Source organism: Brachypodium distachyon, chromosome 5, assembly GCF_000005505.3.
Source record: "Brachypodium distachyon strain Bd21 chromosome 5, Brachypodium_distachyon_v3.0, whole genome shotgun sequence".
Classification (NCBI taxonomy): domain Eukaryota; kingdom Viridiplantae; phylum Streptophyta; class Magnoliopsida; order Poales; family Poaceae; genus Brachypodium; species Brachypodium distachyon.
The window spans coordinates 21,659,018-21,683,375 of record NC_016135.3 but is presented as its reverse complement, the minus strand read 5'-3'; the positions used below and the strand labels follow the sequence as shown (position 1 = coordinate 21,683,375).

The following is a 24,358-nucleotide window of genomic DNA, read 5'->3' as shown; positions in this document are numbered from 1 at the left end:
CAATGTCAGCACGTGCATCTGAACATCTTCAGGCTTCATCATGCATGTGTTTCCACATTTGCGACATGGACAACGCATCATCAAAAGTCATTTTCGTTCCATATCACCTTTTCCGACTCCAAAAAAGACCATCCATTCGGTTATCCATCGAGCATTGATTCTTTCCTTGACGTACATCCAAGAACGGTCCTTCGATCTACAACACAATACACAAGAAAACAAACAAAACAAAATAGTTAGCCTAATCATTGACAAGGGGATTAAGGTGTTAATTAACCGAAGCTAACTAATAATTTGAAATTAGAGACATTCGGAGAGAAATTGGAGGCCGGCGAGAAAGATCGGGAGGGAGAGAGAGCTCGCAAGCGAGAGGGAAGCTCCGGGCGACGACGAGGAGGCCGCATTTTAGCCGGCGGCCGCGGAGCTCAAAAATTTGAAATTGGAGAACTTCGGAGAGAAATTGGAGGCCGGAGAGAGAGATCGGGAGGGAGAGATAGATCGGGAGGGAGAGGGAAGCTTCGGGGTCGAGAATCGGAGCTCGCCTGCCGTCGGAGCTCCAAAAATGGAGCTCGGCGGCCATGGCCGCCCGCCGGCCATGGAGGCGGCGCCGCCGGCGCGCGGGGGGGGGGGGGGGGGGTGGGTGGGGGAGAGGAGGAAGGGGGAGGGAGGAGGGGCTACCTGGGGGGCTCGCCGGCAGCCATGGCGCCGTCGGGCAGCACCTCGCCGTCGCCGGAAGTGAAGGGGCCGCAGCTGGTCCGTTACGACGCGCGACGCGACCAGCTGCGGCTCTGCCGAGCGTATTTAAACCGCGACGATTATCAGTGTCGGTCGGGGTTTGCGCGACCGTTACTGATAATCGTTGGCACATCAGTAACGGTCGCGCTAGGCCGATCGTTACTGATGAATTGTTCATCAGTGTCGCACTTCTTAGCCGACCGCCATTGATGTAACTCGCGAGCTATGATTATTCATCAGTGGCGGTCGTCTCGCGCGACCGCCACTGATGTGTGACTGGGCGGGGACGGGCAGAGCCCGCTCTGTTCATCAGTAACGGTCGCGTCGGACCCGTTACTGATGTTCCGTTGCATATAGACCGTTTTGCGGTCGTGAGCCTAAGAAAAATGCATATAAATATCCATGCAAATTTTGAAGTTGCACACAAAAATTTCAGTACAATTGTAAAACTTTCACCAACAATTTTTAAAAAAATTTAAATGCAAGTTTTATAAATATACTTAAAATTTCGACTTATAGCTAGGCCACTCCTGTATCGCCTTATTATATAGACGAGATCCACACGAGACCATGGCCTTTCTGCTCTGCTACTATCTATTACTCTATTACTGCTACTGCGTCCGAACTATGTTTATCTCCAGATTCAGACATCTACGTACCTGTCGATGTACGGGAGAAGCTGAAGTCATGATAGTCAAACAAATTCGTAGTTTCTCTTTGATTTGATAACCAGGCGGGAGGGCAAAATTATTGTGACCTTTTCGTCTAGATGTCTGATTAATATCTTTGTCCCTGTAATGTGTTAACGTCATGTCGACACGGGCTTTTTTTTTTGGAGGCAACGCAGAAGACCGGTAAGACCCGTTTCTGAAGCGTCGACTACCACACATGGCATGACGACGGAAAAACAGAGAATTTTACAGGAAATGGAAAGGTCCACTCTAACGATGATGCACAAGCCGGCCGGGTCAGCTACGGAATTCCATGAATGTGTCCCTTCGAACTCCAAAAAACGGTAAATATCATCACAAGAGGAGTAGTAGTTCTTCTTCTACGATCCTTCAGAAAACGACTTCAGTTCGGAGCAGCTAGCTGGGGGAGTCTCCGCCTCTCCGGCCGTGTAACTAACTGATGAAATCATGAATTCATGCATGCGGTTCTGATCAGAGCGGGATAACTCTTGTCGATCGGGTACGTTCGGCATCGACCCCATCATTGGAACAGCGGATTAAGGGTCCACGCGGGCGTGAGGGGATGTCACGCACGACAGGATGGTTAGATCGATGAGTTTGTTTATTCCCCTGGGCCAGCTGGGGCAGGAGCAGCAGGGTACTGCCAATCCACGGAATGTAGTGGTTGGCCGGGTCTCCTTCTTTTCTGGTTAACAAACACGATTTATATATGTACAAGGGGGGAACATATAATTACGTGCACAATTGAAGTTCAATTGGGCTAGTTTACAGTTTATTAGCGACAGAACGCTTCCGCGCGGTCCCGTGTGCTTTGTGCTAAGCAGCAGGCAGCAGCTCTTCAATTTCTCCTTGCCTAAAAAAAAATCAATTGTTCCTTCCGATTTTTTTTGAGGAAACATGCAATTGCGCACACACACTCATCCCTATGAACGCACGCACGCACACCCTCGACACAACATCTTGAGATTGATAAAGTCATCACAGAAAATGCGAGCACCTATGTCTAGTCAGAGACTTGAACTTAGGTGCAGGGCTGGTTCCACCACAAGGAACCAACCACCCGTGCTACGCTCAGTTTGCTGTTCCTTCCAAATTTTAAAGCACAAACCATATCCAATGGCTGAAGAATCAACTCATCTCTAACTAAAAAGAAGACAACTTAGATATAGAAAAACTGGGGAATAAAAAAGGAAGTTCAGTGGCCCACAAAGCAGCCTCGCAAATTAAAATACTAAAAGGAAGTTTGTCCCTAAAATCTGAAAGTTTGTAAAAAAATGAAGTTTTTCCCTAAAATCTGAGAGTTAAAAAGGAAGCTTTTTCCTTAAGTCTGAAACTTTGTAAAAAAAAGGAACTCCATCCCTAAAAATTTAAAATACAAAAACAGAAGACTACCTAAAATTAATGTTTGAAAGCTTCCCCAAAAAATGTTTGGAAGTTTTGTCCTAATAAAAATTTAAAAGACAATGGAAAATCAGATATACATTTCGGCGACAGACCAAACATACACTATGTCAGTGAAGACAAAGGAGTAGTGGTAAACCCAACTTACACTAGTGTTCCATTTAAAAAAGGCCTCAAAAAAGAAGAAAAACAGGACAGACCTTGTGTATATAGTTGCAAATTAAGGCCAGAAACTGTAGTTTCCAGATAACAAAAGAAACCTCGTTTATGAAAGGTGGACAAAACAAATTAATCAGCTATATCCAAATCAAAACTCATAGAGTAGCAGAAACAAAATGGTTCGAACAACATGAGAGGATCGACGTGATCACACAATCGCTCATGGACCTCTGCACGTGTGAAAAGAAAATCATATATTTTACATGCATACTCGTGGTCAAGTGACTAGCCGATCCAAGAAACGAAAGCTCCTAATTACCAGATGGCATTTTGTGCCTCTCATGAACATGCTCCTTTCTGGTGTATTTAAAATAATGAAAACTCACATATTTGATTTTTAAAAATCCTAAAAACTTTGAAAACTACATATGGTTTGGTATAGTGTGGAATGTATAATTTAAGAAATTAAATGATTAGTGCTCTATATAAAAAAAAAGAGGAAATATGTCTAGAGAAAGCTATGTGATGATGTACAATTTTGTTTTTTGGGAGCACACAAATGGACATTTATTGGGCATAATTTTGCAGGTTTACATCAACAAATTAGTTCAGGGTATTTTGAAAGCAGAGATGGAAAAATTCACCCAAGGAGCTAGCACATGCGTTGGGCTAACGTTTCCTGCAAATTTGTTTTTGGGTCAGTGTGAATATAACTGAGACACTTGATTTTTAAGCATAAGGATTAATTAAATCTCAGTCGACGCATGAGAGTCGCTGGATTAAGATCCGAGTGAACATCACACTCTCCCCTCTCCCACATGTTGCCGTTATCTTAAGATCTGACGGTTGAACTGACTGGTTAACAGAAAAAATAGGCGACTTCTACGTATCAAACCCGTTTTTTTTTTTTTAATAACATGCAACAAATGTACATACTTTTTTTTGCGGGCAAAGAAATAGAGACATGCTGTTGTATGGAATTATGTACTCTCTCCGTCCCATATTAAGTGACTCAAATTTTATGAATGTATATGTCTAAAGAGCGTCTAGAACATGTAATAAAATGTCACTTAATATGGGACGGAGGGAGTAGGTTTTTAAATTACAGTGAAGTAACTTACATCGATTCATAAATGATTATTTCAGATATTTTGCAAACTTGGAGTCTCGAAAACTCAGCAAGCACGTACATGCGCCTGGGTGCAGCACGCACGTACTATAGCATTTTGCCGCAAGTTAACTGACTCCAACAGTATGTGCAGTACCAGAGAGAGAGAGCCACATGCACGCGGGAAGTAAGCAAGCAAGCGAGCAAGAGGGTACAGCGCTCACAGGCGGCTGGCTCGCTCGCGCGCGCGGATCCTGGCACAGTACTACGTTAAAACGAGGGCGCAGGAGCGAGCCAGGACAAGTCGATCCACTCCATGGATCCCAACCCAAAAGCAGATCCATCATCGGATTGGGCGCAGGCAGAGACATGCATGCATGCTGGCAACTGCCACGGCAAGTCACATGTGTGTACGTACACACCGGCCACCACGCACGCGCGTGAGACCCGAGCGTGACCTGCTAGCTAGCTACGAGTGATCTACTACTACTACGTACGTTCTCACCTCTACCGGCCGGACTGTGCCGTGTGATTTATGCAGGAGCAGCAGCAGCCAACAGCGTCGTCGCCATGCACAGGCGCACAGCTCCTGGACCATCTTCGCCCTGTGTGGGGAACCGGAATGCTAGCGTCGCGTTGCCCGCGACGGAGCCCCGGCCGGCCGCGCTGCAGCGCATTGGCCATTGATGGCTGTCCCCTAGCGACGCCTCGCCTGCGTGTGTACGTGCCAGGACGGTCGCGCACGCACGTACGTACGTACGTATGTGACACACGAACTGCCGCCTGCCGTAGAATTCAACGAGCATATTGCCTTGGCCCCGTGTGTGTTAATTGTGGTAAGGTAACGTAGGAGTAATTAACATGGAGGGATCCACCGGGCGGCAGGGGGGACGCTGTTGGGAGCCGCACCTGATGGGTCGGAGAATAGTTCCCGGGGCCGGGAGGGTACTCTACAGTCTACAGAGACTCAGAGAGATGCTCTAGCCGTCTAGCGTGGTGCATGCGCTGAGCTCTGGTGAGAAGAGCGCGTACGTTGGGCCGGGCTGGCATGCCCGCGCTCGCCGCCCTGATTGTCCCGTCTGGTCGGGGAGCAGCTGGGCGCGTACTTGGGCCACTGTGCCGTGGGGGGCTCACTGCATGTACCCGCGACCGGCCGGCGGCAGGAGGTTCAGAACTTTCAGATGGCGTTGCTTGCTTGCATGTGTGCGTGCACGTACGGACCCGTTGGAGGAAATCCGTGCGTACGTGACGGTGCATGTTTAACCTTTCCTCTGCCGGCCGGCCGGCTGATCGTCATCATAATTACACCTCTGACAGGACAGGATATGCATGCATGCGATTGCGATTGCGAGGCAGTAATCCGGTCGATCGGCGCTCGATCTGGACCAACGTGATCACGTGTGAGATCGAGCTACAGCTAGCATGCAAGCGAGAGAAGATCGAGACAAAGATGCAGTAGCGCGCCCCCTTGCAGGTTAACGGCGATGCACGAATTAATCTGTAAACGAGCGTCGTTCTCGGTGGATCGCCCGACGATCGACTTGTTGCTGTACACATGCGTCCTCCGACATCCAACGTTTACAGCATCGCAGGCAGGGGCATGCAGAAGCTGCGCCCCCACCATCTTCATCTACTGTTGCCTTGTGAGCATGCACTTGCAGCAACAGCCTCCCAGACCATAATTTTGCCCCGGCCGGCCCATCCCATGCCTAGCTCGTGTAAAAGCTTTCACGTAGGTACGGAGTATATAGTCATGCAGTTGTGTTCTGCCTCTCTAAGTTGTTTTGACTAGCTTGAATCATGCAGTTAAACTGTTAAATGCTCTGACTCTTATACTTTGCAAAGTTGCAGAATGAAAGCTACCAGTAGGAAATGATGAGATAGAAGATAAGAAAGGTGATAGAAGTGGGGAAGCGTCCATGCCTCCCCTCTCTCATTTCCTTTCTTCTCCCGTGACTGGATGGTCCTTGCAAGTTTCAGCGCGCGCTCTCTCTCCTGTCCCTGCCTCTCCGAATCGACTCTTCTTTCCACTGACGATGCCTGCCTGCATGGCGAGCATACCGAGAGAGCAGGGAGAAGGGCCACACTGCCCATGGCTGCAGCGGGGGCAGTGCAATGACTTGTTTCAACAAGTCATGTGTAAGAGACACAGTAGAGAAGGAAGGAAGTGATCGAGGAGACAAACAAAGGCAAGTTGCTTCTGCTTCCCGTTGTGCCATCATGATATGGCCCTTATTCCGAAACAAAATCAATAGCTTAAAAAGCACAAGCCTGGCGTTTTATCGCTGCAGCGCGCGCGCCGTGCCATGCATGGTCAGGCGGCAGGCCGGCCGGCCGCGGGCCGCAGGCAGTAGATCGCTCGAGGGACTACGTGCTTGTCCATACCCTCTTGGAGTCATTCTTTTGCACGTATATATGCAGCAAATTAACTATCGGTCTATGGGCCCAACAACTCATGGAATTTGGACACGTATACACGCATTGCGTTGCGATTGTGCTTGCACACATGCGTTAGAGACATACACGCGCGACGCGACATGATTCGTGATTCCGTAAGCAGGGCTTTCTGAAGTCTGAACCCCGAAAGTTGGGCTTTTGTATGCACCATCATACGCTGAATATAAAGCTGAATTCATATTTCTGAAATTTCTGTTCACTAGCTTTGTAGCTAGGCTAAATTCCACTGTTAGTAGTGGGTGCGGGCGTATACATATATAGTGGCTAGTTCTGTGGATCGAGCTAGCTAGGGCGGTTCCAAACTAATCAGGATCCCAAATGATATGCTTTGAATTCACAAATGCAAGGAGGCTTGAGTAAACGAAAAGTTTTAGGTTCCTGCATGCTTGTGTCAACGGAAAAAGTTTCAAGATATTTGGACACGGTAGAAAACTCAACAGCCAAAAAAAAACTGCTAGTAATATCGACAACCGAGATATATATTCTCACATGGAGACTAATTGATTAATGAACGAATCTGGGAGCTGTCACGATCGAGCACAAGTGTGTCTGACCCAAGTCCAAGATCATTTGTGATTTTGTGTGCTCCCTGTGCCGCCGGCCGTCCCAATCAACCGGGCATATTTCCACTTCCCTTGCCTGCAGGGTAGACGCTGGACGCATGCATGAAAACGGCCGCAGCAAAATGCTTGGCAGCGAAGCATTTCAAGATGTGATCGATGCCGGGAGTGGAATTCCCCCATGCCACCGGCCCCTGTCTACCGCTACTGCAGTACTGCTAGCGTGTAGCCTCCTGCGTGACGGAACCATTGGTTGTCGTTGTTCCTCGGAAGAAAAAAAATCGACCAAAATGAAAAGGTCTTTCGTACGTGACGAAAAAAATCATATGAAAATGCCCAATTCGCGAAGGCTACAGGTTTACTAGGCGTTAGCCCCTCTCGGATAGCGTGTCCGTGCGGATATGCATAGCCACTGCTTTCAAGTCAAAGTCTCACAGCACGATCATCAAATCAAAGAAGATAAAAACAGACAACAAGGACGATGTCGAAAGCTAGCCCGTATAGCACTCTATTTTTTCCGGCAACATAGTCCAAGGCTGCATTAATTCGCGTTTACTCTGCCCATTGACAAGATCTATATGCATGCGGGGAATTTCTTTCTTTAGGAAAGCAGAAGTACGGATGAAAAGGTTGAAGGTTGAGACAAACACAACAACGACAGCGACGTGCAGTATGGAGCCCGGAAGGAGAGAATGTATGCGCTGCATCTAGGGAGCGAAGGGAGAAGAGAGAGAAACCGTGGATTTTTTTAGAGGAGCCGTGGATTAGGGTTTGACGTCCTCTTTGGGTTGATGGGCCTAAGTGGGCTGTTGGCCAACCATAAACTGTTTTGGTTTGCATAAAAACCGTTTGCATTAAAATAACCGTCCATGCATACTGTTTTCGGTTTGCTAAAAAAAAAATGCATACTGTTTTCGGTTTATCCATGTGCAATGAGTAGTGCGTGGAACAGGCCTTGACTCTTCATTTTTCTTGGGTTTATCCAAGCCCACAAAACTTAGGTGCTTAGGTTAACGCTAGTGCAACTGAGTATACATCTAAGGAGGTCTAAGCTGGGAAGTACTATATGCTACGCGCAAACAAATTACAACAGGAAAAACATAGTGTACATGCGAGAAGAGATCGAGCTGAAGTGAAAGTGGAAAACCATGCTTTTGCAAATGCATGATTGGTGTCGCCGGCGAGAGCGACCGGAGAGCGAACGGGATCTTACACTGACAGGTCCAAAAGACATGCATATGTATCATGGCTTTCGCCGGCGCCCCGGCCGGCCTCCGTACGTACGTATGGTATGATACCGACGTTGCCTGCGCGCGCCAGATAAAAACGCTGGGACAAAAGAGAAGAGGGTTCACGGGACGCCTCCAAGTAGATCTCCCAGGCCGGCTGGACGGGCCTCGTGCGCCCTAGACAGTAGACCCCACGCACGAGCGCCTCCATGCATGCATGGGCACAAAACGATGCAAAGATTCCCCTCGGTGTTGTGTTCATCAGTACATGCATGGGCATGACAAGGAGAAGGACCAGAGCATGCATGCATGCAAGTCGTAACTTATTTACACGAGGATGTACGAGGGTGTCGGCCGGAGGGATGTACGAGAGTTGATGGTCACAAAGAATGGCATAGGGGAAATGCAACCTGTGAGTTCCCAGAAGAAGTGGAGTTAATGGATCTATTCATGTTTAACATGGCTCTTCCATATAAGTTCACCTTGCGGTCGGTATATTCAGTTATTCACTGGCGCAGCTCACATATATACATCTAGGTTGGTACATCTACTTCTCAAGAGACACAGGTAGTACAGTATAATTTTTCAAATTAGCTTTATGGTTACATAAACACTTCATATTAGGTTATGTTTTAATCCTTCGTATATCTAAACTAGAGTATCAAGAAGTAACAACTAATCAAACCCTTATAGTTATATCAAACAAAATGTACGATCCAAGTTAATTTCAAGGTACCGCAAAAGAGTTTTTCTATATATATAAAGCCTTTCACGGTGTAGGTGAAGCAAACTCCAAAAGTTTGCACCGGTGCTTGTTTTGGCATTTGGCTACAATGGCATGCACCATCTCTTTATTACCTACTGGGACCCACATTGCTGAAAAGTAACAGTTAATTTATTCAACTATGCATTCTTTCTTCCTTTCTCATCCTAATGACATGTGAGGTCCGCCACCATTTCACAAGTTTGGATCGGTTCATATACATCAACCGGTGCAAGGAATCTTGGAGTTTGATTTCCCTAACTTTTGGTCCTCTAATGTGATGAACCGGTGCAGAGAGAAAAAGTAAAGTTTGCACCGTTACATCGGATAAGGCCTAAGACCAGGCTATCATGTTGGACACCGCGAAAGAAAGCAGATAGCTGACATTTTGAAGCGAATCTTCAACAGACACGCTGTGACAAGAATGGCCTTGTGAGCTCGCATCGCTACGACAGCAGATTGAACTTTTTCCATTCAATTTCCCAGAGAACGGGAGTGTTTAGTTGACTTGTTTGAACGCTCCCCCTCCCCCTCACCTTTCCCATCCGATGATTTCTACCGCACCAGTACGCCGCGGCATGGCCGCTTCCCGGTGTCGCTTAGCCCAACACCTTGCCAGAAGTACGTAAACACAAGACACAGGCCGGGACAATTCCCAGACATCCGGACGACGGCGATGAGAGAGGCTTAAAAGACGCGCAGAGGGAGCAACAAATGGCCCAAGAACCGAGCCCACGAGCCAGTCTTTGCCCAGCAGCGACGGACAACAAATTCAAATCCATCCACGAGAAGTCATTTCCATCGTCCGGAGACAAATTCCCCCGTTCCAAATGATTCCCTCCATCATGTGTGCGGCTAGACAGCAGCTCCTGAGCCAGGCCGTGACGCAGCCTTCTACTTGATTGATTGCACACATCACAGAGCCAGATTGCCAGAACCAGTGGGCCGTGCAGCAGAGATACGTACAAGCTTTGGCGTCGGCAGCAGCATTCCCCGGAATGTGGTTTATCTGAATAGAAGCATCCTTGGAATTATGTTAGTCATGCGCAGTGGAAGGATCATCACTCACTGTAATGTGGATGCATTTTTTGTTTTTGCGATCAAAAGAAGAGCGTATGGTTCTTCCATTTTATGAGGGGAAACAAATAAAGGGTTTTACATGTAGGTGCTTCTCGCTACGGAAACCACGTCAATATCAAGCTACATAAGGTATTGTGTTTTTTTTCTTAAACTCTGCACGTACCGGCGCTTAACATCTGACCACACTATTCAAGCAACAGTATGCTGAGGGAGAAGACTTTCAGCTTTCATTTAACTAGGAAACAACGGAAGGAACTACATGCATACACGCACAGAATACACTCCTACAGCATCCAACAACTCCCACGCCACTACAATATATGTTTCTTGTTCATGGGGAAAGCCTTGAACATGTAGTCAAAAGGATTTTAGTATCAATAAACCAGATCACTACCACGAATGAGCGACGGGACGACCTTATTGCCGACATCAGAAAATCACTACAGAAGTATTAAATCAAACAAGATCAATCAAAATCATTGTCGACAGAGACAGGGACTAGAGCACACTACACAAACAAATTCACTGTTTCACAGAGATCAAGTAGTACAACATTCCATTTCCACATTTACAATCACTGGGCTCACTCCAGGACGCAACCGCAGAACAGAATCCTGTTTCATGTATGAATTACGATGACCAATTCAGCAGAAATATCATATAGAAGGGCAGTAACTAATAGAGGCGCAGCAGGCTGCAGTTTTACAGATACAGAATTCAAAAGTATACCTGAAGACAGAAGTGGGCAAAATGTTAATTGGTGAGTCAAATCTCAGCCATATAATTGCAACTTCAGCTATCATCCCTTTCAGTAATGAGCATGTAATTTTGATATCTCATCCAGTACAAAAGTATATTTTTGTTCTGTGACTTCTGATTTGCAAGCTATGTTAACTTGTTAAGCTTATACACTGTCACTGATGAAGAGCATCGAACAGAAGCAGCTTGGCTGTCCAGTGGATTGCAGAAGATCACTTGTAGATCAAAATAGTACTAGATGACAACAAAATGAAATATTAAAAAGGTCAGCATCAAGAAAGCCACATCAGTGTGTTACTTATGAAGCAAAGAACGGAGAATTATTCCAGCTATTCCGGCCAAGGACATTCTCTGCAGGTATTCCAGCCAAGGGCATTCACTGCGCGTAGGTTTGTATACCTTCAAGCCACTCAATGATAAGTTCTTCACACCAGGAGAAGAGATGCCAAAATCTCTCCCATTGTCTTCTCAGGTACATCAGTTTCATCATCTACATCCGCTCCAGACTGAAGAATTGCAGCATCTAATACTAGCTTTCTCCGTGCTATCGCATATATATTTTCATCAACTGACTCCTTTGTCACAAGCCTGAATCAAAAGAAAGCATTCAGTGTTTATAATTATGTTTGCATGATAATGTCTTGGATTTAGTACAAATTTTCCACTAAATCCAAGACATTATTATGGATGTGCGCGCGCGCGCACGTGTGTGTTGGGTGGGTGGGGGGGGGGGGTACAAGTTTTGTGCTCTTTAGTTTTGCCCAGGGCGAAAAATGTTACTTTTTTCAAGACAACTTGCACGCGCACAAGTCACGGACATGTACATGTGTAGGAAATCAGAATGCTTGGTATTTTTAAGTCTGTTCTCCGAGGAGCCAAAATGCTCTCTCCAGTGACAGAGGAATTTTTTTTCTTTTGTAATTTCCAGCACAATCCTCCAGACTTTGAATTGCATGGGCAATGCAGAAGGCCAAAAACATATCAGAAAGGATGAAAAGAATAGGAACTTTGTCTTCAGAAATACAATAGAACGATTCACTAGAGGTTCCTGCAAAGCTCATACTTTTGAAATGCTTATCACCAGTAACCATACTAAAGAATCCAAAAGGAGGGTAAAAGAAACAACCTATAACCTATAATAAATGCAAATTACTAGTACTAAGAAAAAGTCATTAATATTTCAACATACTCCCAAGTTAAAAGAAATAAACTACGCTGGAAATATGAAAGTGTCAAATATGCTTGTGGAATCATGTTCTGAACCAGCTAGAAGCAGCGAAAATAAATAAATCCAAAGAGCATTGGAATATCACCTATAGATAGTGACAGGTTTCTGCTGCCCAATACGATGGCAACGATCTTCAGCTTGCCGATCCATCTGGGGGTTAAAATCCATGTCATGTATTATGACTGTATCAGCTCCTATTAGATTCAGCCCCTGGCCTCCAGCTCTTGTGGAGAGCAAACATGCAACTATAGAACGATCATTATTAAAAGTGTCCACTATAGTCTGTCTTTCAATAACTGGGGTGCTGAAACAAACAGGAGCTTATAAGTAAAGAATTATACTACAGTTCATTTAAAAAATGCTGAGGGAAGAACTAACCCCCCATCAAGACGTCTATAGGTAACTCCTATTACTTCCAATGTCCATTCAAGGATATCCAGCATTGTTGTCCACTGGCTAAATATGAGAACTCGGTGGCCATCATTTGCTAAAGAAGGTAAAAGTTCTGCTAAGGCCTGAAGAATAAAGTAGAAATAAAGGTAAACCATGAATTGTTATAGGACGTATCAAGTGAGAACCTTCATTGAATGAAAACTCTCAATTCAAACCATTAGATCTCAAATGAACGAACCAGATGAAAGGTGGAACCACTAATCACTTAAATGCGTTAAGTGATTACAGGTTCCACCTTTAGTCTGATCCGTTTATCTGAGATCTAATGATTAGGACTGAAAGTTTTCATGTTTTTTTATTAGAGAAAAGAAATACACCTGACATTTTGCTGATCCAAGAACATGCTCATCTTTTAGGGCGCCCTTTGTACCCGTATCGCCGTATGAAATCAATAGCTGCAGGAGAAAATGAGAAACAAATTATACAATTGCCCCCAAAGAAAATATTAAGAACAATCTAATTTAGGGCATAAGGTATGTTCTCAGCAAAATCATGCTTTACCCAGTACAACCATTGAGAAATGATAACAAATCCATAGTATTCTTTTGTGGCCATACTTAATTATTTGACATGTACGATAGTAGAAGATAAGATATTAACAAGCAAAATAATGGATATTAGCCAGCAAAGTAAAAGACCCAGTATAATTCAGTAACCAAAGTCAATATAGAAGGTGAACCAGCTGATTACGACAACAGGTAGAGGAAATAACAATACTTGGTGAATAGCAAAATCATTGGAGTTCTTTAGCTCTTGGATTGCTCTGTCCAAGGGACATTCAAAACCAAATGCGCCTTTAGGGTACATCAACCTTGCAATTCGCTCGACATCTTTGTCGCTGTAAATGCGCCTTATAAGCAAAGGGTGGTTCGCAATCTGTGGAGCGATGAGACAACATTAGAGGCAGACATAAACACTTTCCTGAACTTTGCACCAGAAGATATGCTCACCTTACGGAGCTGCATAAAATAGTTTGATATTTGACGCTTTGGAATTAACCCAGACAAATTATTGGAAAGTTGGACTGAAGACTTTGCACTACGAGCCTGACAAACAGCTCGATAGTCCTCTGTGGCATCTTTATAAGCTTTATACTGCTCTGAGCCCATGGAGACAAAATTAACCTGCAAACCGGGATCAATGTTAAGTTCAAAATTGAAATATCAACATAACAGCAATTGCTGATAGCCAAGGATTAAGACCATATACATGTTGCGTCTTCGGAACAAGTTGCTGCATAACATCTGATTTCAAACGTCTAAGAATAAATGGCCCTAAAATGGACTTTATATGCAAAATTAGCTCATGGTCTTCTGCATTCAACAGCTTCTTCAGATCAACATCTCCAGTGGCAAATATATCAGGCATCATGAACTCCAACAATGACCATAGCTCCTGCAGATCATATCAAATCAAATAGCAGTTTCATGTAAGAAAATGCCAAATGTGGTAATTTAACTAAAAGAAAATAAAGTTTAAGCAGTTGGAGTGTCTATTTCAGATTACTACGGATAGAAAGCTATCAGAAGTTCAGTGCTAGTATTTCATCTAAGTAAACTGCAAACACCAAACCATAAGATGGAAAGGGATCATTCATAGTGAATAGCACTGAGCCACAAGTATTATGTACAACAAAGAGGCTTTAGATACTAAATTACTGATTCCTAGTAATAATGCAAAGCATATGATCTTGAGCAACATTGAACATTAGTTCTGAACCAAAAGGCAGTACTTGTTACAAATCCTTAATTGACTTGCTAATTACCTTCATGTCTTCACTAATCTTTGATTATGCAGAATATTTGTAAAATGTCCCCAAACCATATAGTCAGTGCTTTTACAAAGTGGAGTGTCCTTTCATTTCTCCATCACATATGCAGATGTATTTTTATATATGTAATTACAAAACAACCATGGGATGCTGGGATTAACTTCAACTAAATTTAAACACTTGTAGGCAAGACTCACATGCAAATCATTTTGGAGTGGAGTACCCGTCAGCATGAGCCGCTGACGAGCATGTTGAGCGACGGCCATAAGATTTTTCCATCGGAAGCTGCCCTTATCTTTTAGCACATGTGCTTCATCCATCAATACACAACTCCATTTCCATCTTTTGAGGGCCTTGCGGTCGTCCTTTTGTTGAGCACTACATTATGGATCAAAGTAACACATAAATCTCCTAAACATATGCTGGTCATTTGTGATATCTATAGGACTGTGTTGTCCACATAAGGAATAACTACAAACCTCTTTCTTTCGAAGAGTGAGTAGCTAGTAAGAAGGACATTGAATGGGGGTGGACAGCCGGCTTTGCCTAAGGAACTTAGCTCCTTCGAGTAGGCAGCCCTTCCAGCACCATGAAACATGATGACAGAAAATGAAGGACACCATTTTTTAAGTTCCCTTTCCCAATTTTCCAACACTGAAGCCGGGCAAACTATGAGATGTGGACCCGGGTCATTATACAGATGTTGCAAAAGATTAAGATAAGTCACAGCCTACAAAAAAGACCCAAGTTTGAACATTCAGGGTTGATGAATAATGAATTGGCACTAGAAGTACTTAAGTATAGAGCACCCTACAATCAGTTTATTCTCAGACATCTCACGTTGAAACAATCAGGTCACATTTTATGGCACATGCTTATAATGACCAAAAGGTTGATATCAACAAGAACAACAGTCCATTATGGCAAAATATGAGTGGATTGGGTGCGAAAATAACAAATTTGAACCGGTATACCTTACATCCCAACCTACTGAATGCCTTAGCTAGCATAAGACGGAATCATCTATCTGCTCTGATATTTCATTACACAGCAAACCTCCCTACCTTGTTCTAACTTAGGCTATCATATGATGTCATTACCAATTTACAATGATTGGTTCTCTTCCATTTTACTTGACATTATTGGTTTTCTTACCTGGACTGTCTTGCCAAGACCCATTTCATCAGCCAAAATTGCTGTACAAAAAAGAGATAGGTTTGCATGAATAATTCAGTCGAGCATGGGAAAACATATAACATGGTAAGAATAACTGAAAAGAATCAGTATGATTATTGACTTGTACTACTCTGATACCCCTGAATACATTTAGTTAGGAACCGTAATCTCTACAGTTAGGTCCAGTACATTAGCTCATAACAGGCATGGGAGAAGGTTTAGCTCCTTTGCTGAGTGGAAATCCTGATTGTTAACACAAAACCATTGATCCATACACAGTGCAACTTTGCCGTGAATTGGTCACACCTGTATATAAATTCTATGTGACCCAAAAATATTTCTAGCATCCAAGTGATTTTCAACAAGTTAATTTCTATTTCGGACATTTTAGATGTAATGGACAGAAAAAAACTACTCCCTCCGACCCATATTACTTGTCTCAAATTTGCCCAAATATGGATGTATCTATGTTTAAAAAGCGTGTAGATACATGTAATATTTCGAAAAGTAATTCCGGCGGGAGGGAGTAACAGCTTCTTGTTCCAGAAGATTAAAGCTGCAAGTGTCATGTTATGAATGTACTTACTGCTAAGCCAGATATAAGCAAATTAACGCAAAGTAACAAATAGTGGGGTGAAGTCTCTTCCTTAATCTGATGGCATGCTTTGTGATATTTCAAACAAAAAGTGATTGTTAAGCATAGGTAACTTTACTGACTCCATCAATTTAATGGCATGCTATGTGATACTTCAAACAACAAGTGATTCTTAAGCATAGGTAACTTTACTGGCAAACAACAAGCATGCAGTTTCAAAAGCTCAATTCAAAAATAATTCACCTCCGCCAATCTTTTTCCGATGCAACAGTACAAGGAAATTCACCCCCACGAGCTGGTATGGCTTCAGCACTGGCTCGAAGTCCAACTCCTCACATGTGCATGCAGCATCCACATCTTCCTGTTTACGTATCCCATTGCATAAAAAAGGCAGGAAAAAAACAATTCTTCAAGACTTGTAAACTGCATCAAAACATACAAGTGTACCTGAGTGACAATCTGGCAAGTGGAGGCATCTGTCTCAGCATAACTTTCACAGTTCCGTGTTGAAGAACCATACAGCTCCTGCCGCAGATCAGCTGAAATGCGTGAGCACCTGCGCAATGCCTTCCCCACCACGTCCCCATCTACCTCCTCCACCTTCACACTCCTCTCCCCATTGTAGTCCCCATCATCATCGTCCTCCTTCTCTAGCTCAGACAAGTTAATCTCATCATCCTCTTCTCCGTCTCCTACCTCCATGACACCCACAGCAGCAGAGCCATCACTGTCATCATCGTCCTCGATCACAAAGCGGCGACCAGTGGTGCGGCGCGGCCGTGATGGCCTTGGATCAGGGTGGTCAGAATTATCGTCAGCAAGGTCATCAGAGTCGTCGTCAGCGAGGTCGGAGTCCTCATAGGCGAGGTCTAACTCTTCCTCTCCCTCGGAGAGGTCAACAGTGGCAGTTGCCAGACGACGACCAGTGGAGCGCCCCCGCCGCGATGTCCTCCAAACAGGAAGATCGAAATCATCGTCTGAGATGACGAAATCGTCATCGTGAGAGAACGCCGCGGTGATGGCGGCCTTCGAGGGTTGAGGGTTGTGCCGGAAGGGTACACTGGAGACAGGGCCCCGCCTAGGAGGGTTGCTATGCTGCGGAGGCTTGAGCACGCCCGAGCTCTTCCCGGCGCGGCGCGACCTGACGTTTCCCCCCAGTTCGAAGTCATCGTCGTCGTCCGAAAGGACGACGGTGACTTTGCTTGTGCCGACAGCGGATGAAGCCTTCCGGTCGTAGCGGAAGGACTCGATGGGAGGGGGAGGCGGCGCCGCTGGCTGGGAGGTGCGGTGGGGGCGCTTGAGGACGCGCGAAGGCTTGAAGGTGTGGTTTGACCACTCTTCGTCGGAGATCTCCTCGAAGGCTCGCCGCATCGGGGCGGCGGCTGCTGGCCTGCGGCTTCCTCTGGGGTCTAGGGTTTGGGGGCAGGACGCGGGAGGGTGCGGGTGTAGCACTCCGTGCTTCCGCAGCAGGCGAGGATCCGAGGAGGCGCGGCTGTGGGGAGCGCGAGAATTTGCGGGGGAAGACGAGGAGGCCGGGAAATTTTGGGCGGCCTGAGGAATGGGAGAAGCGGGGCGGCGCCGAACAGAGCGCCAATTGCTTTTGGGAAGAACACGCCGACGGTTCGATAAATTTTGCCGTTTTCCGGGGCCATGTTTTGTATTTTCAAAAAGTTTTTGAAAAATTTCGCTGGCGTGTCTGGTTGCGTACTTGCGTGTCATTGTGTCAGTGAGCGCGGCCCGGTGCCGTGTTGTGCTGGGAAGGACGGTTCCGTACTTGCATTTGGGGTTATCTTGGATTAGGGTTAATTTCGTTCTGCCCGTTTGCTTGGATGAATCTTTGTAGCGATTGATTCGTTATTTCAACTCCCAGCAAGAACCACATTTCGGAAGAGAATGGACTTCCAATTAGACAGCTGATACACGGTTGGATTGTTAAGTATAATTTGCTTGCTGGCGCGTATAAAATGGAGCTATATGGTGATACAACATTTCCCTATGCCCCTCATGTAGAAACATCTGTTTACTATAGGACAATTGACATTGTCGTTTAAGTCTCTCGACGTTATTTTTAGAAGAAGAAAACAATGTGGTGAGTCGTCTAAACCTCTCCACATTTTAGTACCTTGTTCGTTCTTAACTTATTTTGTTATCTCCTAGCTCTTGCACTAAAAAACCCGGTCTACTTAATATCCACACTTTAGCTAGGCGGCAACAATGATGACACCGTGCTCCACACGAGTAAAGGGTGTGCGGCGATATAGCCAACCATGCAAGTTTACCAACGGTGCATAAAAAAAAGGGCGCATGGGGCGGCGGAGCCACCGTGGGGACACCACATGCACGTGCCCGGGCTCCAGGCCGCCTCCTACCGGAGCTCTGTCGAACCATGGCGAAGGATGGAGGGATCTGGACCCTGTCGTGCCCCCGAAGACGACAAACAATCAAATAGATCGATCTGTTATGTCCGGGCTGGGCCACAACAGTTCATCTCCCCTTCTCTTTTCCTGTGCCTCTAAACTTTTAATTTTGTTATGGGCTCTTCTTCTTATTTGGGCCTTGAACGGTTGGGCCTGGTCTTCTCCTGCCGAATCGATCAAAGTGACGAAGCCTGAAACCGATCGATCTGCCTCCTCCTTCACCTTTTCTAATCGCATTCGAGTGATTTGAGGGTTTGAGACATTGAATTGCCCACTCTGTATATATGCAGCATGGTAGCAGAGAGAGTATTTCTTTCATGGTACATTGCTTGATTAGTTGATCTGAAATTAGGATTTTTCTTTTGTTTCAAGCCATGACGTCTCGTAAAGGACCATAGGCCTAACTAGCACCTCATTGTTCCGTAAAAAAAAAATAGCACCTCGTGGTATGTTTATTTTCTCAATTCCTATGAATTGATATCTCATAATTGCAACAAAAAATGTATGTTTTACTAATTCATTTTTTATCTAGATTATCTCTTGTGACCTTGATCAAGTGTGGACTGACATCGAATTTTGGACTTTTGTTATCGACTTGTTGCAAGTTGATGGTGGCTTATTGGCTAGTGACTTGTTTGTTACCATATTTTGCGTTATTTATGTTTACAAGCAATATTGTGATCTAATTGAGATATGATTGTCATGACTTTTTCTTTATTAAATGTCAACCCTAGCACTTGTATTATCGTAATATGTATTGAATATACGTTACTTGAAAATTGTTTTATTCAGATTTTCTGGTGCCCAGGCTTTGTCGGAGCTCTGGCTCCGCCTATGCATGGGTGAACAAGAAAGCATGTGAAAGGACCTAGGATGGAAAAGACGTATAACAAAAACGAATTCACCTAATATCGAAGAAATGATGTCTCTCAAAAAGTAGCTCACTCTCCCATCACTGTCTCTTTACGGAGAATGTAGAATAACATCTTATCATTTTTTCCGCATTGCATAGTCGTTACATGTATATACTTCGTTCACACTTATTTCATCGTCGTTGCAACCACACTAGTAAAGCTTGGTGGCCCAATGTTCATCCGTTGTTGGTGCAACTGGGCTAATTCCACTAGCATTTATATAGGTGATTTGATATACTCGTTGGACATGACCTCCATTGAATCTCGACAGCATTATACCATAGAGTTGTGCTCTATATAAAATTATAAAGTTTTTCATACTCCCTCCGTCCAACAAAATATGTCTGAACTTTGCCAAAATTTAGATGTATCTAGACATGACTTAGTGTATAGGTGCATTTAAATTTAGTCAAAGTTGAGACATTATTTGTTAAACGGAGGTAGTACAAAATTGTTTACTTTAGGCTTGCCTTACGCCGTAGTGGGCCGGGCCGGGCTAAGTCCGATAAGTTGCGGGCGTGCCGGGCCGGCTATACCCCGGTCCGACTTCGACCGCATCTCATACAACGCAGACCTCGATACCAGCCGCGCGAGCGCGACGCACCAGCATCTCGAACCCGCGATTCGATGTCGGACGTGTACAAGAAAGCGAAGCCCGGCCGCCTCGTCTTCAAGGGCGGCGAGGCCGCCACCCTCCGCAAGCCCAAGAAGCAGAAGCAGAAGAAGAACAAGAAGCCAGCCGCCGATGTCCCCGCCGACGCTGACGCGGAAGCCGCGGCGCCCGCGCCCTCGGAGGGTGCCGAGGGTGGAGACGCGGGCGGCGACTACACCATCGACGCGGCGAAGCGGATGAAGTACGAGGAGCTGTTCCCCGTGGAGACGAGGAAGTTCGGGTACGACCCAACCAACGCCGCCCGCACCTCCCGCGACCGCACCGTCGAGGAGGCCCTGGACGACCGCGTGCGGAAGAAGGCCGACCGCTACTGCAAGTGAGGTGGGGCGCTTGAATCTAGGGTTTGCTGTTTCAGCGGAATCAACCGCTTATGTTGTTTCGTTCGAGGATTCAAGTTCCATGCGAATAATTATACTGTTTTCTGCTGTCTGGTGCTGTCGAAATACATGAATTAACTTGCTGGTTACTATATGTTTGCTTGCATTGTTCGCTTTGGTGTGATAATGTGCGAAACAGAGAGACATGCTGAGATTGCAGTTCAATGTTAATTTCTATCAGCTATACTGGAGTAGCAGACTGTATTAGTAATCCTGAATTTCTGACGTTGCTGGTATATGTAACATGTGTATCCTCCAACTTCTGAGTGTGGATCTGAAGGTTGCTAAAAATACAGTAGGATTGTGGGAAGGTGGGGATGTGATCCCTGGAACGGGGTAATGTAATTCACCAACTATATTATGTCCAGGGATTACGTCACATTGGGTTGGTTTTAACTTCCTATGATATTCTTGAGGCGTGGACTGAATTCGCTGCTCCGTCGATAGCATTAAATTGGTGTTTAGTGTAGGTGCAGAGTTGAATATTATCTGTCATAAGAACGAAGAACTTTAGCTGACAGTTACTTGGTTCAGTATCAGGTTGCTAAATCTCTTGCCTGTTGTGGTCAGGTTATCTTGGTGTAATTTGTGCTAATGTCATGTGTTTTGGGTACGGTGATGTGCCATAGTGAAACATCCAATGCCGACTTGCTGCTGACTAGGTGTCTGGTCGCCGCAGCCAAGGGGCAATCTGAGGGAGGCAGCTAGACCTGATACACATTGCACGAGCAGGATTGTACCAATATTATAATCAATTCATCATACTGTATCCATAGAATAGCAGAACTTACTGGTAACTCCCTGATGAATATGTGCAATTCTGATTGATACTACACCTTGTAGACTCGGGCACATTTTTTGAGCAAAGTAGATCTAGTCAGGCTAAGCGACCATCTCTCTCTGATGAGGTTACATGTTCTTGCTTCATTTAATCACATAGGTAGCAGGTATGTACATACGCAGGTTGCAAGTTAACAAGTTTAAAGTGGAGGATTGGGGCCTCCTGTATCTTTACAAACCATGGGCTTGTTACATTTGTTATGATACTTGCTGCTGCTCTCTGCTTATGTTGTCGGATACTATATTTACAAATCATGGATACGTTTCAACTGTCCTGTTTTCACTCCCCCTGCAGCTCTGTCTTTCCAAACGCTGCCATTCTTCATTACAAGACAACATATATAGTGCTGTTTTCCTCTCTAAAGATAGGGTGTCCAGTAGCTTGGCTTGGTCAAAGGTTTTGGTTACGGACTATTTGTCATATTTATCGATTGCACATAGAAAACATCATATGACAATGAAATAGTGTGTTACTCTTAACGGTCATGTTTGCGCTGAATGTAGCTTCATATAACTTTTATTACTTGACAGGTGATCAACTCATCTGATTTGTTCTGCTGTTATGGAGAGAGGCTCACTTGGAGTAGATATGCTCAATGTATCAGAAAGGGTATCTTTGGAGTAGTGTTGGGCCCTCGATGGCATTTGTATATCAAGCTAGTCTCTGTAGCCATCAAGCATTTCCTTTAATCTTGGCATGTCTGTACTGGTGAACAAAAGGATGCTCGCATCTGGTATTATTCTCCTGTTCAGTCTCTCTTGCCTGTTTTGGTCAATTAGGTGATGTATGCTTGGCACACGTGATTGTAGAATTATATTTGCAGTTCAGTTGTATCCTTTCTTTTGTGCTACTATTTGTATTTTTGTCTTAGGATTCCATATCCTTAACCAATAGCCTGATGTGGAATATTTGGCAAAAAGAAAATAGAGAATATGCATTCCTTATCTTCTGCTGGCAACAGTATGGCAAGCCTGATCAATGGTAGGTTGTGTGTAGTAATGTCACGTACTTTCAACGTTTTTTGTTGATTTAGACTGCATGGTACTGCATCATTTGGTGCAGCTACCATAGTAGACTTTTCTAGTAAGATTTGCCAAGAGATATGTGTTTGAGCTATGTTTAGGTTGGCTGTCCATGCTCGAGCTTGAGGCAAGTCTAGCAATATTTATATTAGGGTTTCTGTTGCAGTGAGCAGGCATTTTGATGCTTTTTCTGTATCACTTCAAAACTGGCAGTGTTACGCATCCCTGTTTTGAATATTATGATCATTCTACATTTCTACTTCCCTCAATAAGTCCCCAAATTATTTGGTTTTACACTCGTCTGCTGTTGCCATGAATATTTAGGAATAGTATGGCTGATATTTGTCTGAAAATTCGAACAAAGTTGCATGGCAAGCGAGGGGTAGACTATAGATGGTACGGGTGTCAGAACTGCTGATTAAATGCATGCCAAAATATTTCGAAGCCCATTTCTAGGTGCCAAGGTTGCAATACATTTTTCAAATTTTTTGATATATGGCAACAAATTTCAGGGCTAATATATATGGTCTTCATGCTAATGTTAGCTGTCTTTTAGTATTTGCAATCTATATATGACTGATGTGTTAGCCGGTTGACTTTTCTCTTGTTATGAGGTGCAAACGAAGTGAAATTTTTACTCACGTGAGCTCATGTTGACCTGTTGGCTGTTGCACCTTTTGTGTTGGACTATCCTGGCTCGTTCAGTTCAACAGTTCGACTCATATCAGCTCATCAAAATGTGTAGTTGAGATGCCATCTTCCTGTTCTTCCATTCTAGCACTACTGGCTGCTGCTGCGAGGATGGAATAAGTCCTCTATATTCCTCCACTTGTGCATTGACAATTTCATTCTTCTCCAGAGCAACTGGTTCTTAACATGTGCCTTTTTCCGGTTTGTTCAATACTAACAATGACCTCAGTTCAAGAAACTTGTCTTTCCAGTGCCATTTTGCTTTATATACAGTTGAATACTTTTCAGTCAGCATGGTTACGAAATTTTACTAATCTTTACTACTCAGCCATGATAGGGGTGTATTGGTTTGTTTTACATGAAGTAGTGCAAAGTTCATCAAAGGACAGGGTATTTTTTACTCTACTTTCACAGGTACCATGAGTGAGATATTGCTGAATTGGCCCATGACGAGTCATGACTTGTATTATTTGCGTAGCAATATGTTTACTCATTACGATTTGTCTTTTACAGCTGAGATTTTGGACCTTTTGGACAAAAGACATGCTAGCAATAAGGGTCAGAAGGATCTAATTATGAGTCCTATTTTTATCATCTCCAGGTAACTTTATATGTCCCTTGACATATCTGGTCTTTATCATTTTACACTTGCTCAAGAAAGCAATACCGGTAAGCATCCTGATGGTTTATATGTGTAATTGTATACGTTTTCTTTTTCCAAAGAACGTAAAAGCTTTGTGTCTCGATGTATTGACAGAATGGGGAACAATAGTGTTTCCGAGCCTAAAAGTAGGAGGCCTGCTGCTCATGCTGTAGTTTAGGAACATCCATCTGATTTGATTGTTAGGATGAATTCGTTAAGGGTGCTATGGTCGCAACGCTTCCAGATCCACCACGCCACAAGCGGAATCAAAGTGGCTGTTCCTTTCCTCAACACCTTCAGCCGCGGAGGATAGCGACCACCAATCCACAGCATATGTATATACTCCCTCCGTCTCATATTAAGTGACTCAAATTTGTCCAAATATGGATGTATCTATGTCTAAAAAGCGTCTAGATACATGTAATAGAAAGTCACTTAATATGGGATGGAGGGAGTACATCATATGTGCTTCTCAAAGTAGGTTTTAGTTGCACTGTTCTAAGTCCAGCCAAACTTGTATTCTACCTGCAGTTTCCCTCACAGACCATCATCTTATGGTTTTGTTATTAAGAGCAATTTGCATGGCGATTGAAGTGTATTGCACTACCCTTTGAG

The 24,358-nt window shown here is 44.5% G+C and overlaps 2 protein-coding genes across 5 annotated transcripts; one reads left to right on the top strand and one right to left on the bottom strand.

The window, feature by feature from the left end:
- Positions 1-10,414: 10,414 nt before the first annotated feature.
- On the bottom strand, positions 10,415-17,802 carry LOC100834167 (protein CHROMATIN REMODELING 19). Of its 4 annotated transcripts, XR_733201.3 has the most exons (14): positions 16,614-17,800; positions 16,410-16,527; positions 15,551-15,591; positions 14,875-15,125; positions 14,593-14,773; positions 13,834-14,019; positions 13,575-13,748; positions 13,342-13,500; positions 12,942-13,019; positions 12,550-12,686; positions 12,257-12,475; positions 11,343-11,531; positions 10,914-11,177; positions 10,585-10,798 (listed from the first exon to the last, which is right to left on the bottom strand). XR_733201.3 is itself a non-coding variant. In XM_010241966.3 (12 exons), the coding sequence occupies exons 1-12, from the start codon at positions 17,535-17,537 to the stop codon at positions 11,369-11,371; spliced, it is 2,631 nt and encodes an 876-aa protein (XP_010240268.1). In that variant the 5' UTR covers positions 17,538-17,800; the 3' UTR covers positions 10,846-11,368. The 4 variants fall into 4 exon arrangements, 1 of the variants encoding a protein (XP_010240268.1); XR_733200.3 differs by having other exon boundaries at positions 10,415-10,798; positions 10,914-11,531; XM_010241966.3 differs by lacking the exon at positions 10,585-10,798 and having other exon boundaries at positions 10,846-11,531.
- A 2,245-nt stretch (positions 17,803-20,047) lies between these two features.
- Positions 20,048-22,238, top strand: LOC100826306. Its single transcript, XM_003580290.4, has 2 exons — positions 20,048-20,491; positions 21,919-22,238. The coding sequence occupies exon 1, from the start codon at positions 20,125-20,127 to the stop codon at positions 20,488-20,490; it is 366 nt and encodes a 121-aa protein (XP_003580338.1). The 5' UTR covers positions 20,048-20,124; the 3' UTR covers position 20,491; positions 21,919-22,238.
- The last annotated feature ends 2,120 nt before the right edge of the window (positions 22,239-24,358 follow it).

Coding starts and splice junctions, on each gene's coding strand:
- LOC100834167 (XM_010241966.3), bottom strand. CDS start 17,537: ATGCGGCGAGCCTTCGAGGAGATCTCCGACGAAGAGTGGTCAAACCAC. Junction 14,774..14,874: donor TCACTCTTCGAAAGAAAGAG/GTTTGTAGTTAT, acceptor TCCATAATGTAG/TGCTCAACAAAAGGACGACC. Junction 12,687..12,941: donor TTGGATCAGCAAAATGTCAG/GTGTATTTCTTT, acceptor TTTATTCTTCAG/GCCTTAGCAGAACTTTTACC.
- LOC100826306 (XM_003580290.4), top strand. CDS start 20,125: ATGTCGGACGTGTACAAGAAAGCGAAGCCCGGCCGCCTCGTCTTCAAG.